This window comes from Poeciliopsis prolifica, unplaced genomic scaffold, assembly GCF_027474105.1.
Source record: "Poeciliopsis prolifica strain line A6 unplaced genomic scaffold, Auburn_PproV2 SCAFFOLD032, whole genome shotgun sequence".
Taxonomy (NCBI): Eukaryota; Metazoa; Chordata; class Actinopteri; order Cyprinodontiformes; family Poeciliidae; genus Poeciliopsis; species Poeciliopsis prolifica.
Genome location: NW_026562407.1, coordinates 6,432,608 through 6,448,965, shown reverse-complemented (window position 1 = coordinate 6,448,965; position 16,358 = coordinate 6,432,608). Strand labels below are relative to the sequence as shown.

General features: G+C 45.9%; 3 protein-coding genes across 3 annotated transcripts; all 3 read right to left on the bottom strand.

Annotated features, from left to right (window-relative positions):
- Positions 1-2,107: 2,107 nt before the first annotated feature.
- On the bottom strand, positions 2,108-4,268 carry LOC129373201 (integumentary mucin C.1-like; the record flags this gene model as incomplete). The annotated part of the gene is made up of 2 exons (XM_055050976.1): positions 2,108-2,165; positions 3,676-4,268. Coding segments are annotated over 2 exons (651 nt in total), but the record flags the coding sequence as incomplete, so codon positions are not given.
- A 1,202-nt stretch (positions 4,269-5,470) lies between these two features.
- Positions 5,471-8,814, bottom strand: LOC129373200 (mucin-5AC-like; the record flags this gene model as incomplete). Its single annotated transcript, XM_055050975.1, is given in 3 exon segments — positions 5,471-6,733; positions 6,736-7,341; positions 8,275-8,814. Coding segments are annotated over 3 exon segments (2,409 nt in total), but the record flags the coding sequence as incomplete, so codon positions are not given.
- A 434-nt stretch (positions 8,815-9,248) lies between these two features.
- Positions 9,249-11,234, bottom strand: LOC129373199 (mucin-5AC-like; the record flags this gene model as incomplete). Its single annotated transcript, XM_055050974.1, has 2 exons — positions 9,249-10,067; positions 10,461-11,234. Coding segments are annotated over 2 exons (1,593 nt in total), but the record flags the coding sequence as incomplete, so codon positions are not given.
- Positions 11,235-16,358: the final 5,124 nt, after the last annotated feature.

Genomic DNA, 16,358 nt, shown 5'->3' with positions numbered 1-16,358 from the left:
CTGCGGTGGTTGTATTTGGAGCTGCGGTGGTTGTATTTGGAGCTGCGGTGGTTGTATTTGGAGCTGTGGTGGTTGTATTTGGAGCTGCCGTGATTGTCTTTGGAGCTGCAGTGGTTGTATTTGGAGCTCCAGTGGTGTATTTGGAGGTGCGGTGGTTGTATTTGGAGCTGCGGTGGTTGTATTTGGAGCTGCGGTGGTTGTATTTGGAGCTGCGGTGGTTGTATTTGTAGCTCCGGTGGTTGTATTTGGAGCTGCGGTGGTTGTATTTGGAGCTGCGGTGGTTGTTTTTGGAGCTGCGGTGGTTGTATTTGGAGCTGCGGTGGTTGTATTTGGAGCTGCGGTGGTTGTATTTGGAGCTGCGGTGGTTGTATTTGGAGCTGCGGTGGTTGTTGTTGGAGCTGCGGTGGTTGTATTTGGAGCTGCGGTGGTTGTTTTTGGAGCTGCGGTGGTTGTATTTGGAGCTGCGGTGGTTGTAATTGGAACAGATGTTGTGGTTGGAGCTGATGTGGTTGTGGTTGGAGCTGCGGTGGTTGTATTTGGAGCTGCAGTGGTTGTATTTGGAGCTGCGGTGGTTGTATTTGGAGCTGCGGTGGTTGTATTTGGAGCTGCGGTGGTTGTATTTGGAGCTGCGGTGGTTGTATTTGGAGCTGCGGTGGTTGTATTTGGAGCTGCGGTGGTTGTAATTGGAACAGATGTTGTTGTGGTTGAAGCTGCTGTGGTTGTGGTTGGAGCTGATGTGGTTGTGGTTGGTGCTGCTGTTGTATTTGGAGCTGCGGTGGTTGTTGTTGGAGCTGCGGTGGTTGTATTTGGAGCTGATGTGGTTGTGGTTGGTGCTGCTGTTGTATTTGGAGCTGCGGTGGTTGTATTTGGAGCTGCGGTGGTTGTATTTGGAGCTGCGGTGGTTGTATTTGGAGCTGCGGTGGTTGTAATTGGAACAGATGTTGTGGTTGAAGCTGCTGTGGTTGTGGTTGGAGCTGATGTGGTTGTGGTTGGTGCTGCTGTTGTATTTGGAGCTGCGGTGGTTGTTGTTGGAGCTGCGGTGGTTGTATTTGGAGCTGCGGTGGTTGTAATTGGAACAGATGTTGTTGTGGTTGGAGCTGATGTGGTTGTGGTTGGTGCTGCTGTTGTATTTGGAGCTGCGGTGGTTGTAGTTGGAACAGATGTTGTGGTTGAAGCTGCTGTGGTTGTGGTTGGAGCTGATGTGGTTGTGGTTGGTGCTGCTGTTGTATTTGGAGCTGCGGTGGTTGTATTTGGAGCTGCGGTGGTTGTAATTGGAACAGATGTTGTTGTGGTTGAAGCTGCTGTGGTTGTGGTTGGAGCTGATGTGGTTGTGGTTGGAGCTTCTGTAGTTGTGGTTGGAGCAGCTGTAGTTGTGGTTGGAGCAGCTGTAGTTGTGGTTGGAGCCACTCTAGTTGTGGTTGGAACCGCTGTAGTTGTTGTTGGATCTGCCGTTTTTAAAAATATTTTTATGAACTTTTCTGTTTGTGTGTTTTGGATTTATTTTGCAAGTATTTCATTTCCTTGAACGTATTAATTTTTTCTTACCTGGGTTGCTGACAGAGATGGTCGTAACATCTATGTTAAATTCTGTAATATTTGAAGCCTCAGTAACCAAGGTGTCTGAGATAAGTGTATCATTAGGAGTTGATGATGACTCAAATTCAAGGTCCACGGAGTTGATGATTGATCCCGCACTGGAAAAGAGTAGAATACTTAGTCAACATCTGCAAAGTTCTGACAAAGGTGTTTATTCCTGGCCAAACTCCAGACTAATTACCTGAATTTTATAGCTCCAATCCTTAAGAATAAAGTGAACACTTTTCTGAAACGTGGTTCAAGCTACATTAAAATAAGAAAACCAGTTAAGAATACAGTTTTTGAAAATGTATTTCCTAGAATGTCACTAAAAACACAGTTGTACACTGAATATATATGGTTTTTAATGGTTGATTTAGAAAATATAGATCTTCCTTTAAATGAAAATCTACATTTTATGATGTGATGCTTGAATATATTTAAAACCCCATTTAACTTTATTTATCTACATCAATTCAATTTTAAAAAATAAAATTGAAATTGTTACGTGAGTATGAAGGGTAAACATACACTATTCCTTATATGTCCAGAACGTGTTTGAAATGCTGATGTTGATGAGTCTGCCAAATCTGAGGTGAAATTTTCATTAGACTTAAAAACCAGCAGCCTTATCAGTGCAGGAGCTTCTGTAGTTGTGGTTGGAGCTGTGGTGGTTGTGGTTGGAGGAGCTGTTGTTGTTGGAGCAGCTGTAGTTGTGGTTGGAGCAGCTGTTGTTGTGGTTGGAGCTGCTGTGGTTGTAGTTGGAGGAGCTGTTGTTGTTGGAGCAGCTGTAGTTGTGGTTGGAGCAGATGTCGTTGTGGTTGGAGCAGCTGTTGTTGTGGTTGGAGTAGCTGTAGTTGTGGTTGGAGAAGCTGTGGTTGTGGTTGGAGCTGCTGTTGTAGTTGTGGCTGCTGTTGTTGTGGTTGGAGCAGCTGTTGTTGTTGTTGGAGCAGCTGTTGTTGTTGGAGCAGCTGTGGTTGTGGTTGGAGCAGCTGTAGTTGTGGTTGGAGACGCGGTGGTTGTAGTTGGAGCAGCTGTTGTTGTAGGTGGAGCAGCTGTTGTGGTTGGAGCAGCTGTTGTGGTTGGAGAAGCTGTGGTTGTGGTTGGGGAAGCAGTGGTTGTGGCTGGAGCTGTTGTGGTTGTAGTTGGAGAAGCTGTGGTTGTAGTTGGAGCAGCTGTTGTTGTGGTTGGAGAAGCTGTGGTTGTGGTGGGAGAAGCTGTGGTTGTGGATGCAGCTGCTGTGGTTGTAGTTGTAGCAACTGTTGTTGTTGTTGAAGCAGCTGTTGTTGTGGTTGGAGAAGGTGTGGTTGTGGTTGGAGCAGCTGTTGTTGTAGTTGGAGCAGCTGTTGTGGTTGGAGCTGCTGTTGTTGTAGTTGGAGCAGCTGTGGTTGTAGTTGGAGCTGCGGTGGTTGTTGTTGGAGCATTTGTTGTTGTGGTTGGAGAAGCTGTGGTCGTGGTTGGAACTACTGTTGTTGTGGTTGGAGCAGCTGTTGTTGTGGTTGGAGAAGGTGTGGTTGTGGTTGGAGCAGCTGTTGTTGTAGTTGGAGAAGCTGTGGTTGTGGTTGGAGCTGCTGTTGTAGTTGTGGCTGCTGTTGTTGTAGTTAGAGCAGCTGTAGTTGTTGTTGAAGCAGCTGTTGTGGTTGGGGAAGCTGTGGTTGTGGTTGGAGAAGCTGTGGTTGTGGTTGGAGCAGCTGTTGTTGTGGTTGGAGCAGCTGTAGTTGTGGTTGGAGAAGCTGTGGTTGTGGTTGGAGCTGCTGTAGTTGTTGGAGCTGCTGTGGTTGTGGTTGGAGCAGATGAAGTTGTGGTTGGAGAGGCTGTGGTTGTGCTTGGAGCTGCTGTTGTTGTAGTTGTAGCTGCTGGTGTTGTAGTTGGAGCAGCTGTAGTTGTTGTTGGAGCAGCTGTTGTGGTTGGAGCAGCTGTTGTGGTTGCAGCAACTGTAGTTGCGGTTGGAGAAGTTGTGGTTGTGGTTGGAGCTGCTGTTGTTGTACTTGGAGCAGCTGTGGTTGTAGTTGCAGCTGCTGTGTTGTTGTTGGAGCATTTGTTGTTGTGGTTGGAGAAGCTGTGGTCGTGGTTGGAGCCACTGTAGTTGTGGTTGGATACGCGGTGGTTGTAGTTGTAGCAGATATTGTTGTGGTTGGAGCAGCTGTTGTTGTGGTTGGAGCAGCTGTTGTTGTTGTTGGAGAAGCTGTGGTGGTAGTTGGAGCAGCTGTAGTTGTGATTGGAGCAGCTGTGGTTGTGGTTGGAGCTGCTGTAGTTGTGGTTGGAGCAGCTGTGGTTGTGGTTGGAGCTGCTGTGGTTGTGGTTGGAGCAGATGTAGTTGTGGTTGGAGAAGCTGTGGTTGTGGTTGGAGCTGCTGTTGTTGTGGTTGTAGCTGCTGGTGTTGTGGTTGGAGCAGCTGTAGTTGTTGTTGAAGCAGCTGTTGTTGTGGTTGGGGAAGCTGTGGTTGTGGTTGGAGCAACTGTTGTTGTAGTTGGAGCAGCTGTTGTGGTTGGAGCAGCTGTTGTGGTTGCAGCAACTGTAGTTGCAGTTGGAGAAGTTGTGGTTGTGGTTGGAGCTGCTGTTGTTGTACTTGGAGCAGCTGTGGTTGTAGTTGCAGCTGCTGTGGTTGTTGTTGGAGCATTTGTTGTTGTGGTTGGAGAAGCTGTGGTCGTGGTTGGAGCCACTGTAGTTGTGGTTGGAGACGCGGTGGTTGTAGTTGTAGCAGATATTGTTGTAGTTGGAGCAGCTGTTGTGGTTGGAGCAGCTGTTGTTGTGGTTGGAGAAGCTGTGGTTGTGGTTGGGGAAGCTTTGGTTGTGGTTGGAGCTGTTGTGGTTGTGGTTGGAGAAGCTGTGGTTGTGGTTGCAGCTGCTGTGGTTGTAGTTGGAGCAGCTGTTGTTGTGGTTGGAGCAGTTGTGGTTGTGGTTGGAACAGCTGTTGTTGTGGTTGGAGCAGCTGTTGTTGTGGTTGGAGAAGCTGTGGTTGTAGTTGGAGCAGCTGTAGTTGTGGTTGGAGAAGCTGTGGTTGTGGTTGGAGCAGCTGTTGTTGTAGTTGGAGCAGCTGTGGTCGTGGTTGGAGCAGCTGTAGTTGTAGTTGGAGCAGCTGTTGTTGTTGTTGGAACAGCTGTTGTTGTTGTTGGAGAAGCTGTTGTTGTAGTTGGAGCAGCTGTTGTTGTGGTTGGAGCAGCTGTTGTTGTGGTTGGAGAAGCTGTGGTTGTGGTTGGAGCAGCTGTAGTTGTTGTTGGAGAAGCTGTGGTTGTGGTTGGAGCAGATGAAGTTGTGGTTGGAGAAGCTGTGGTTTTGGTTGGAGCTGCTGTTGTTGTAGTTGTAGCTGCTGTTGTTGTAGTTGGAGCAGCTGTAGTTGTTGTTGGAGCAGCTGTTGTTGTGGTTGGAGCAGCTGTTGTTGTGGTTGGAGCTACTGTTGTTGTAGTTGGATCAGCTGTTGTGGTTGGAGCAGTTGTTGTGGTTGCAGCAGCTGTTGTTGTTGGAGAAGCTGTGGTTGTGGTTGGAGCTGCTGTTGTTGTAGTTGGAGCAGCTGTGGTTGTAGTTGGAGATGCTGTGGTTCTTGTTGGAGCATTTGTTGTTGTGGTTGGAGCAGCTGTAGTTGTAGTTGGAGCAGCTGTTGTTGTGGTTGGAGCAGCTGTTGTTGTGGTTGGAGCAGCTGTTGTTGTGGTTGGAGAAGGTGTGGTTGTGGTTGGAGCAGCTGTAGTTGTTGTTGGAGAAGCTGTGGTTGTGGTTGGAGCAGCTGTTGTTGTAGTTGGAGCAGCTGTGGTCGTGGTTGGAGCAGCTGTAGTTGTAGTTGGAGAAGGTTTGTTGTAGTTGTAGCAACTGTTGTTGTGGTTGGAGCATCTGTTGTTGTGGTTGGAGAAGGTGTGGTTGTGGTTGGAGCAGCTGTAGTTGTTGTTGGAGAAGCTGTGGTTGTGGTTGGAGCAGCTGTTGTTGTAGTTGGAGCAGCTGTGGTCGTGGTTAGAGCAGCTGTAGTTGTTGTTGGAACAGCTGTTGTTGTAGTTGGAGAAGGTGTTGTTGTAGTTGTAGCAACTGTTGTTGTGGTTGGAGCAGCTGTTGTTGTGGTTGGAGAAGGTGTGGTTGTGGTTGGAGCAGCTGTCGTTGTTGTTGGAGAAGCTGTGGTTGTGGTTGGAGCAGCTGTTGTTGTAGTTGGAGCGGCTGTGGTTGTGGTTGGAGCAGCTGTGGTTGTAGTTGGAGCAGCTGTTGTTGTGGTTGGAGCAGCTGTTGTTGTGGTTTGAGAAGTTGTGGTTGTCGTTGGAGAAGCTGTGGTTGTTGTTGCACCTGCTGTGGTTGTAGTTGGAGCAGCTGTTGTTGTTGTTGGAGCAGCTGTTGTTGTTGTTGGAGCAGCTGTTGTTGTAGTTGGAGCAGCTGTTGTTGTGGTTGGAGCAGCTGTTGTTGTGGTTGGAGCAGGTGTGGTTGTGGTTGGAGCAGCTGTAGTTGTGGTTGGAGAAGCTGTGGTTGTGGTTGGAGCAGCTGAAGTTGTGGTTGGAGAAGCTGTGGTTGTGGTTGGAGCTGCTGTTGTTGTAGTTGTAGCTGCTGTTGTTGTAGTTGGAGCAGCTGTAGTTGTTGTTGGAGCAGCTGTTGTTGTGGTTGGAGAAGCTGTGGTTGTGGTTGGAGCAACTGTTGTTGTAGTTGGAGCAGCTGTTGTGGTTGGAGCAGCTGTTGTTGTGGTTGGAGAAGCTGTGGTTGTGGTTGGGGAAGCTGTGGTTGTGGTTGGAGCTGTTGTGGTTGTGGTTGGAGAAGCTGTGGTTGTGGTTGCAGCTGCTGTGGTTGTAGTTGGAGCAGCTGTTGTTGTGGTTGGAGGAGTTGTGGTTGTGGTTGGAGCAGCTGTTGTTGTGGTTGGAGCAGCTGTTGTTGTGGTTGGAGTAGCTGTGGTTGTAGTTGGAGCAGTTGTCGTGGTTGGAGCAGCTGTTGTTGTGGTTGGAGCAGTTGTTGTGGTTGGAGTTGCTGTGGTTGTAGTTGGAGCAGCTGTAGTTGTGGTTGGAGAAGTTGTGGTCGTGGTTGGAGCAGCTGTTGTTGTGGTTGGAGCAGCTGTTGTTGTGGTTGGAGTAGCTGTGGTTGTAGTTGGAGCAGCTGTAGTTGTGGTTGGAGAAGCTGTGGTTGTGGTTGGAGCAGTTGTAGTTGTGGTTGGAGAAGCTGTGGTTGTGGTTGGAGCAGCTGTGTTGTAGTTGGAGCAGCTGTAGTTGTGGTTGGAGCAGCTGTTGTTGTAGTTGGAGCAGCTGTTGTTGTTGTTGGAGCAGCTGTTGTTGTTGGAGAAGCTGTTGTTGTAGTTGGAGCTGCTGTTGTTGTAGTTGGAGCAGCTGTAGTTGTTGTTGAAGCAGCTGTTGTTGTGGTTGGGGAAGCTGTGGTTGTGGTTGGAGCAACTGTTGTTGTAGTTGGAGCAGCTGTTGTGGTTGGAGCAGCTGTTGTGGTTGCAGCAGCTGTAGTTGTGGTTGGAGAAGTTGTGGTTGTGGTTGGAGCTGCTGTTGTTGTACTTGGAGCAGCTGTGGTTGTGGTTGGAGCTGCTGTGGTTGTTGTTGGAGCATCTGTTGTTGTGGTTGGAGCAGCTGTAGTTGTAGTTGGAGCAGCTGTTGTTGTGGTTGGAGCAGCTGTTGTTGTGGTTGGAGCAGCTGTTGTTGTGGTTGGAGAAGCTGTGGTTGTGGTTGGAGCAGCTGTAGTTGTTGTTGGAGAAGCTGTGGTTGTGGTTGGAGCAGCTGTTGTTGTAGTTGGAGCAGCTGTTGTCGTGGTTGGAGCAGCTGTAGTTGTTGTTGGAGAAGGTGTTGTTGTAGTTGTAGCAACTGTTGTTGTGGTTGGAGCAGCTGTTGTTGTGGTTGGAGCAGATGTGGTTGTGGTTGGAGCAGATGTAGTTGTTGTTGGAGCAGCTGTGGTTGTGGTTGGAGCAGCTGTTGTTGTAGTTGGAGCAGCTGTGGTCGTGGTTGGAGCAGCTGTAGTTGTTGTTGGAGCAGCTGTTGTTGTAGTTGGAGCAGCTGTTGTTGTAGTTGTAGCAGCTGTTGTTGTGGTTGGAGCAGCTGTTGTTGTGGTTGGAGAAGCTGTGGTTGTGGTTGGAGCAGCTGTGGTTGTTGTTGGAGAAGCTGTGGTTGTGGTTGGAGCAGCTGTAGTTGTCGTTGGAGCTGCTGTGGTTGTGGTTGGAGTAGCTGTAGTTGTCGTTGGAGCAGCTGTGGTTGTGATTGGAGCAGCTGTAGTTGTGGTTGGTGCAGCTGTGGTTGTGGTTGGAGAAGCTGTGGTTGTGGTTGGAGCTGCTGTGGTTGTGGTTGGAGCAGCTGTTGTTGTTGTTGGAACAGCTGTTGTTGTTGTTGGAGAAGCTGTTGTTGTAGTTGTAGCAACTGTTGTTGTGGTTGGAGCAGCTGTTGTTGTGGTTGGAGAAGGTGTGGTTGTGGTTGGAGCAGCTGTAGTTGTTATTGGAGAAGCTGTGGTTGTGATTGGAGCAGATGAAGTTGTGGTTGGAGAAGCTGTGGTTGTGGTTGGAGCTGCTGTTGTTGTAGTTGTAGCTGCTGGTGTTGTAGTTGGAGCAGCTGTAGTTGTTGTTGAAGCAGCTGTTGTTGTGGTTGGGGAAGCTGTGGTTGTGGTTGGAGCAACTGTTGTTGTAGTTGGAGCAGCTGTTGTGGTTGGAGCAGCTGTTGTGGTTGCAGCAGCTGTAGTTGTGGTTGGAGAAGTTGTGGTTGTGGTTGGAGCCGCTGTTGTAGTTGGAGCAGCTGTTGTTGTAGTTGCACCTGCTGTGGTTGTTGTTGGAGCATTTGTTGTTGTGTTTGGAGAAGCTGTGGTCGTGGTTGGAGCTACTGTAGTTGTGGTTGGAGACGCGTTGGTTGTAGTTGGAGCAGATATTGTTGTAGTTGGAGCAGCTGTTGTGGTTGGAGCAGCTGTTGTTGTGGTTGGAGAAGCTGTGGTTGTGGTTGGGGAAGCTGTGGTTGTGGTTGGAGCTGTTGTGGTTGTGGTTGGAGAAGCTGTGGTTGTGGTTGCAGCTGCTGTGGTTGTGGTTGGAGCTGATGTTGTTGTGGTTGGAGAAGATGTGGTTGTGGTTGGAGCAGCTGTTGTTGTGGTTGGAGCAGCTGTTGTTGTGGTTGGAGCAGCTGTGGTTGTAGTTGGAGCAGCTGTAGTTGTGGTTGGAGAAGCTGTGGTTGTTGGAGCAGCTGTTGTAGTTGGAGCAGCTGTGGTCGTGGTTGGAGCAGCTGTAGTTGTAGTTGGAGCAGCTGTTGTTGTGGTTGGAGCAGCTGTTGTTGTGGTTTGAGAAGTTGTGGTTGTCGTTGGAGAAGCTGTGGTTGTTGTTTCACCTGCTGTGGTTGTAGTTGGAGCAGCTGTTGTTGTTGTTGGAACAGCTGTTGTTGTAGTTGGAGTTGGTGTGGTTGTGGTTGGAGCAGCTGTAGTTGTTGTTGTTGTTGTTGTTGTTGTTGTTGGGGAAGCTGTTGTTGTTGTGGAGAAGCTGTTGTTGTAGTTGTAGAAACTGTTGTTGTGGTTGGAGAAGCTGTGGTTGTGATTGGAGCAGCTGTGGTTGTGGTTGGAGCATCTGTTGTAGTTGGAGCAGCTGTTGTGGTTGGAGCAGCTGTAGTTGTGGTTGGAGAAGCTGTGGTTGTGGTTGGAGCTGCTGTTGTTGTAGTTGGAGAAGCTGTGGTTGTAGTTGCAGCTGCTGTGGTTGTAGTTGGAGCAATTGTTGTTGTGGTTGGAGAAGCTGTGGTCGTGGTTGGAGCTGCTGTAGTTGTGGTTGGAGATGCGGTGGTTGTGGTTGGAGCAGCTGTTGTTGTGGTTGATGCAGCTGTTGTGGTTGGAGCAGCTGTTGTTGTGGTTGGAGAAGCTGTGGTTGTGGTTGTGGTTGGGGCAGCTGTGGTTGAGGTTGGAGCAGTTGTGGTTGTGGTTGGAGAAGTTGTGGTTGTGGTTGGAGCTGTTGTTGTTGTTGGAGCAGCTGTGGTTGTTGTTGGAGCTGCTGTGGTTGTTGTTGGAGCAGTTGTTGTTGTGGTTGGAGCAGCTGTGGTTGTAGTTGGAGCAGCTGTTGTTGTGGTTGGAGCAGCTGTTGTTGTGGTTTGAGAAGTTGTGGTTGTCGTTGGAGAAGCTGTGGTTGTTGTTGCACCTGCTGTGGTTGTAGTTGGAGCAGCTGTTGTTGTTGTTGGAACAGCTGTTGTTGTAGTTGGAGAAGCTGTTGTTGTAGTTGTAGCAGCTGTGGTTGTAGTTGGAGCAGCTGTTGTTGTGGTTGGAGAAGCTGTGGTTGTAGTTGGAGCAGCTGTAGTTGTGGTTGGAGAAGTTGTGGTTGTGGTTGGAGCAGCTGTTGTTGTAGTTGGAGCAGCTGTGGTTGTGGTTGGAGCAGCTGTAGTTGTGGTTGGAGCAGCTGTTGTTGTGGTTGGAGCAGCTGTTGTTGTGGTTGGAGCAGTTGTGGTTGTGGTTGGAGCAGCTGTGGTTGTTGTTGCACCTGCTGTGGTTGTAGTTGGAGCAGCTGTTGTTGTTGTTGGAAAAGCTGTTGTTGTTGTTGGAGAAGCTGTTGTTGTAGTTGTAGCAACTGTTGTTGTGGTTGGAGCAGCTGTAGTTGTGGTTGGAGAAGGTGTGGTTGTGGTTGGAGCAGCTGTAGTTGTTGTTGGAGAAGCTGTGGTTGTGGTTGGAGCAGCTGTAGTTGTGGTTGGAGAAGCTGTGGTTGTGGTTGGAGCTGCTGTTGTTGTAGTTGTAGCTGCTGGTGTTGTAGTTGGAGCAGCTGTGGTTGTTGTTGAAGCAGCTGTTGTTGTGGTTGGGGAAGCTGTAGTTGTGGTTGGAGCAGCTGTTGTTGTAGTTGGAGCAGCTGTTGTGGTTGGAGCAGCTGTTGTGGTTGGAGCAGCTGTAGTTGTGGTTGGAGAAGTTGTGGTTGTGGTTGGAGCTGCTGTTGTTGTACTTGGAGCAGCTGTGGTTGTAGTTGCAGCTGCTGTGGTTGTTGTTGGAGCATTTGTTGTTGTGGTTGGAGAAGCTGTGGTCGTGGTTGGAGCTACTGTAGTTGTGGTTGGAGACGCGTTGGTTGTAGTTGGAGCAGATATTGTTGTAGTTGGAGCAGCTGTTGTGGTTGGAACAGCTGTGGTTGTGGTTGGAGAAGCTGTGGTTGTGGTTGGGGAAGCTGTGGTTGTGGTTGGAGCTGTTGTGGTTGTGGTTGGAGAAGCTGTGGTTGTGGTTGGAGCTGCTGTGGTTGTAGTTGGAGCAGCTGTTGTGGTTGGAGAAGTTGTGGTCGTGGTTGGAGCAGCTGTTGTTGTGGTTGGAGCAGCTGTTGTTGTGGTTGGAGAAGCTGTGGTTGTAGTTGGAGCAGTTGTAGTTGTGGTTGGAGAAGCTGTGGTTGTGGTTGGAGCAGCTGTTGTTGTAGTTGGAGCAGCTGTGGTCGTGGTTGGAGCAGCTGTAGTTGTAGTTGGAGCAGCTGTTGTTGTGGTTGGAGCAGCTGTTGTTGTGGTTGGAGAAGCTGTGGTTGTGGTTGGAGAAGCTGTGGTTGTGGTTTCAGCTGCTGTGGTTGTAGTTGGAGCAGCTGTTGTTGTGGTTGGAGCAGCTGTTGTTGTAGTTGGAGAAGCTGTGGTTGTGGTTGGAGCAGCTGTTGTTGTGGTTGGAGCAGCTGTAGTTGTGGTTGGAGAAGCTGTGGTTGTGGTTGGAGCTGCTGTTGTTGTAGTTGGAGCAGCTGTGGTTGTAGTTGGAGCAGCTGTTGTTGTAGTTGGAGCAGCTGTTGTTGTGGTTGGAGAAGTTGTGGTTGTGGTTGCAGCTGCTGTTGTTGTAGTTGGAGCAGCTGTGGTTGTGGTTGCAGCTGCTGTGGTTGTAGTTGGAGCATTTGTTGTTGTGGTCTGAGAAGCTGTTGTTGTTGTTGTTGTTGGAGTAGCTGTTGTTGTTGTTGGAGAAGCTGTGTTGTAGTTGTGGTAATTGTTGTTGTGGTTGGAGAAGCTGTGGTTGTGGTTGGAGCAGTTGTGGTTGTGGTTGGAGCAGCTGTTGTAGTTGGAGCAGCTGTTGTGGTTGGAGCAGCTGTTGTTGTGGTTGAAGCAGCTGTAGTTGTGGTTGGAGAAGCTGTGGTTGTGGTTGGAGCTGCTGTTGTTGTAGTTGGAGCAGCTGTGGTTGTAGTTGCAGCTGCTGTGGTTGTAGTTGGAGCATTTGTTGTTGTGGTTGGAGAAGCTGTGGTCGTGGTTGGAGCTACTGTAGTTGTGGTTGGAGACGCGGTGGTTGTAGTTGGAGCAGCTGTTGTAGTTGATGCAGCTGTTGTGGTTGGAGCAGCTGTTGTTGTGGTTGGAGATGCTGTGGTTGTGGTTGTGGTTGGAGAAGCTGTGGTTGTGGTTGGAGCTGTTGTGGTTGTGGTTGGAGAAGCTGTGGTTGTGGTTGCAGCTGCTGTTGTTGTGGATGGAGCAGCTGTTGTTGTGGTTGGAGAAGTTGTGGTCATGGTTGGAGCAGCTGTTGTTGTGGTTGGAGAAGCTGTGGTTGTAGTTTGAGCAGTTGTAGTTGTGGTTGAAGAAGCTGTGGTTGTGGTTGGAGCAGCTGTTGTTGTAGTTGGAGCAGCTGTGGTCGTGGTTGGAGCAGCTGTAGTTGTAGTTGGAGCAGCTGTAGTTGTAGTTGGAGCAGCTGTTGTTGTGGTTGGAGCAGCTGTTGTTGTGGTTTGAGAAGTTGTGGTTGTGGTTGGAGAAGCTGTGGTTGTTGTTGCACCTGCTGTGGTTGTAGTTGGAGCATTTGTTGTTGTGGTTGGAGAAGCTGTGGTCGTGGTTGGAGCTACTGTAGTTGTGGTTGGAGACGCAGTGGTTGTAGTTGGTGCAGCTGTAGTTGTGGTTGGAGCAGCTGTCGTTGTGGTTGGAGAAGCTGTGGTTGTGGTTGGAGCTGTTGTGGTTGTAGAAGCTGTGGTTGTGTATGCCTGAGCTGTAATTTCTGCCGCTGAGTCAAGAAAACAGATCATTCATCACTATCATTTATCACATACAGGGTTAAATGCTAATTCTGTATTGACATTTAAGTCATTTAGTGCATCTCATCTGGTCCTAAAATACAAGTTAAGGATGGTGTCTTCCCACCATGAACCTTATTTTGTCTAATCTTACTTACCTGCTAGGATTATTAGGAGTGGTATTACGATTCCAACCCCCATCCTTTTCTGATCTTTCTTCTGCAACTTAAAGAAAATCTGTGTTAATCAATTTTCAATGTCATATCCATAATTCTTTTGTAGTAACTGACCCTTTTTATTAAATCCATTTTCTTTTGATATTTTTTACAAGTATTTTAAGTAAAGTATTTTGTCATCCCAATTCTGTCTTGATCACATTTTTGGACACATAACAATAAACATGTAACGTAATCGCCTCAAAGACAGAAAATAAATAATGTTATTGATTAAAATATTTACTGTTACTTTTTTTTACATGTTCCTTTTCTTTTATCAAATGAGTTACATGGAGACACTTCAACTAAGTAGCTAAGCTAATGAAAGCATGACTAAATTAAGTCATTATGTCATTCATACAGTTAGGGCCAGAAATATTTGGATTGTGGTTTGACAATATTTGTGAGTTGGGCTCTGCACGCCACCGCATTGGATTTGAAATGAAACCTCTACAACAGAATTCACGTGCAAATTGTAACGTTTAACTTAAAGGGTTGAACAAAAATATGTGATAGAAAATGTAGGAATTGTACACATTTGTTTACAAACACTCCACATTTTAGGAGCTCAAAAGTAATTGGACATATAAACATAACCCAAACAAAAAAGTTTTTTCTCAATATTTTGTTGCGAATCCTTTGGAGGCAATCACTGCCTTAAGTCTGGAACCCCAATGGACCACCAAACGCTCCTCCTCCTTAATGCTTTGCCAGGCCTTTACAGCCGCAGCCTTCAGGTCTTGCTTGTTAGTGGGTCTTTCCGTCTGAAGTCTGGATTTGAGCAAGTGAGATGCATGCTCAATTGGGTTAAGATCTGGTGATTGACTTGGCCATTGCAGAATATTCCACCTTTTTGCTCTCATGAACTCCTGGGTAGCTTTGGCTGTATGCTTGGGGTCATTATCCATCTGTACTGTGAAGCGCCGTCCGATCAACTTTGCAGCATTTGGCTGAATCTGGGCTGACAGTATATCCCGGTACACTTCAGAATTCATCCGGCTACTCTTGTCTGCTGTTATGTCATCAATAAACACAAGTGACCCAGTGCCATTGAAAGCCATGCATGCCCATGCCATCACGTTGCCTCCACCATGTTTTACAGAGGATGTGGTGTGCCTTGGATCATGTGCCGTTCCCTTTCTTCTCCAAACTTTTTTCTTCCCATCATTCTGGTACAGGTTGATCTTTGTCTCATCTGTCCATAGAATACTTTTCCAGAACTGGGCTGGCTTCTTGAGGTGATTTTGGGCAAATTTAACTCTGGCCTGTCTATTTTTGGAATTGATGAATGGTTTGCATCTACATGTGAACCCTTTGTATTTGCTTTCATGGAGTCTTCTCTTTACTGTTGACTTAGAGACAGATACACCTACTTCTCTGAGAGTGTTCTGGACCTCAGTTGATGTTGTGAACGGGTTCTTCTTCACCAAAGAAAGTATGCGGCGATCATCCACCACCGTTGTCTTCCGTGGACGCCCAGGCCTTTTTGAGTCCAAAGCTCACCAGTCAATTCCTTTTTCCTCAGAATGTACCCGACTGTTGATTTTGCTGCTCCAAGCATGTCTGCTATCACTCTGATGGATTTTTTCCTTTTTTTTCAGCCTCAGGATGTTCTGCTTCACCTCAATTGAGAGCTCCTTTGACCGCATGTTGTCTGGTCACAGCAACAGCTTCCAAATGCAAAACCACACACCTGGAAACAACCCAAGACCTTTTAACTACTTACTTGATTACAGGTTAACGAGGGAAAGGCCTTTTGAGTTACTTGCAGCCTTTAGAGTCCATTGTCCAATTACTTTTGGTCCCTTGAAAAAGAGGAGGCTCTGCATTACAGAGCTATGATTCCTGAACCCTTTCTCCGATTTGGATGTGGAAACTCTCATATTGCAGCTGGGAGTGTGCACTTTCAGCCCATATTATATATAAATTGTATTTCTGAACATATTTTTGTCAACAGCTAAAATAACAAAACCTGTGTCACTGTCCAAATATTTCTGGCCCTAACTGTATGTATAAATGAACAGATTTATTTTTTTTAACTAAGTACAATCTGTATTTTTTGAGTTGAATATTTGTATAGGTGGTTTATTTAAAACATTCAACTGGCCATAACACAATTCACTCATAATTTTTTTTTTCCTTCCGGGCTCATTATCATCTTTTATCTTTTAAGGAGACTAGTTTACTTCCTCTCCCCCAAATAAGATAGAGCTACTGATATTATAGGTTGCCAAATGTTTTAGTGTTTTAGAAAATTATCCTCACCTTAATATTAAGTTGTTATTCAAGGATGAAACAATTTTTTTTTTCGTCTTATATATTACTTTTTAATTATTCTGCCGAGAAAATCTGTGCAACGAATAAAAATGCTGATTGTGATAAAACAAGGAGGAGTCACATGGATCACTTATTTTTCTCTCTCGGGTTCAGTTCAAGCAGCGTGAAGGATTGTCAGTATTCAACTTGCATTACTGGTCTTGCAAGCACTTGTCCCGAAAAACATAATATTGAAACTGAATGAGTCAATAGCCCATTGTTTGGAAGTCATGTGGAATAAAGAAAATAAAAAAATCAAATCAAGTGTCAGATCTACATGTTCTCTCCACTCTCTTTTAAACCTGTCTCTTTTTAATATACAAAAAACAAACAAACAAAAAAAAGTTTTAATCATGGACACTCACTTTAACTGAAAACATATTGAATTGTTTCTTTTATCGAATGGGATTTTTATTCATTTTCTTTCTCAGTAAAAAGTTCTCAACAGAAGCGAATAATTCCTATTGAGGAGTAATATAGTGCTTTTTATTATGTAGGACAATGTAATGAAAGGAGTGAGAGTGACCCGGACTACAAGTGTTCATTTTAGTTCTTAATCAGTAGCATAAAAATAGTATATAAAATAAAAAAATTAAAGTTTTTATAATACTTAGAAGTTTCATTGAGTTTTTTTTTCAGGAAATATCACACTAATTTAATTAAAATCAAGAGAGAATTATCTGTTCACTGAAACATTTTATAAACCAGTGCAACTTATAGTGATGAACTGTTTTTACACTGTAGTGTGCAGTTTCCATGTTCTCTATTTGAAACTGATTTTTCTAATGCCACATTCCATCAGCAAAGATATTTATTTCTATGGTTTATCTAAACTAATCTCAGGCATAAGTGATGCATGTTTTGTTTTTTTTATCCCGCTCCTCCCTAAAAGTAGGGTGTGGAAATAGTTTTTATTTCAGTAATAATAATTATTTCAGTAATTATGAAATAATTGTAAAACAGACAAGCAGTGGTTAATGGTAAAACTGACTAGAGAATAATAAGGTATTTACATTGCGTTTGGCTTAAAATACAAAATAATTATGAGTTTTGAAATACAATAAATAAATTTTAAAAATTATTTAGATTTTGACACCACAACAAACATGTAATTATTTTGTGCTGAATTTGTACAATGCAAAATGTCCTAATTAGAATCTTTTACATTGCACAAATATCACACAATGTCTAATTCTACATGAATTTCACTGATGAGGAATAAGATTCAGGCTTTAAAAACTCTCAACACTTTAACTGCAACAATAGAGTCAGAAATCCACTTACCTGCAGCTGTCTTCAAGTTCAAGAGCTTCTTCAAAACTTTTCTGCTGCTCCCTTAACTCATCAAATGCCACAACAATGTTGGCCCTCATATATAGCCTGGATCTGCATAGGAATTCATGTCCATTCCCCCATGGAAGTTTGTGAGA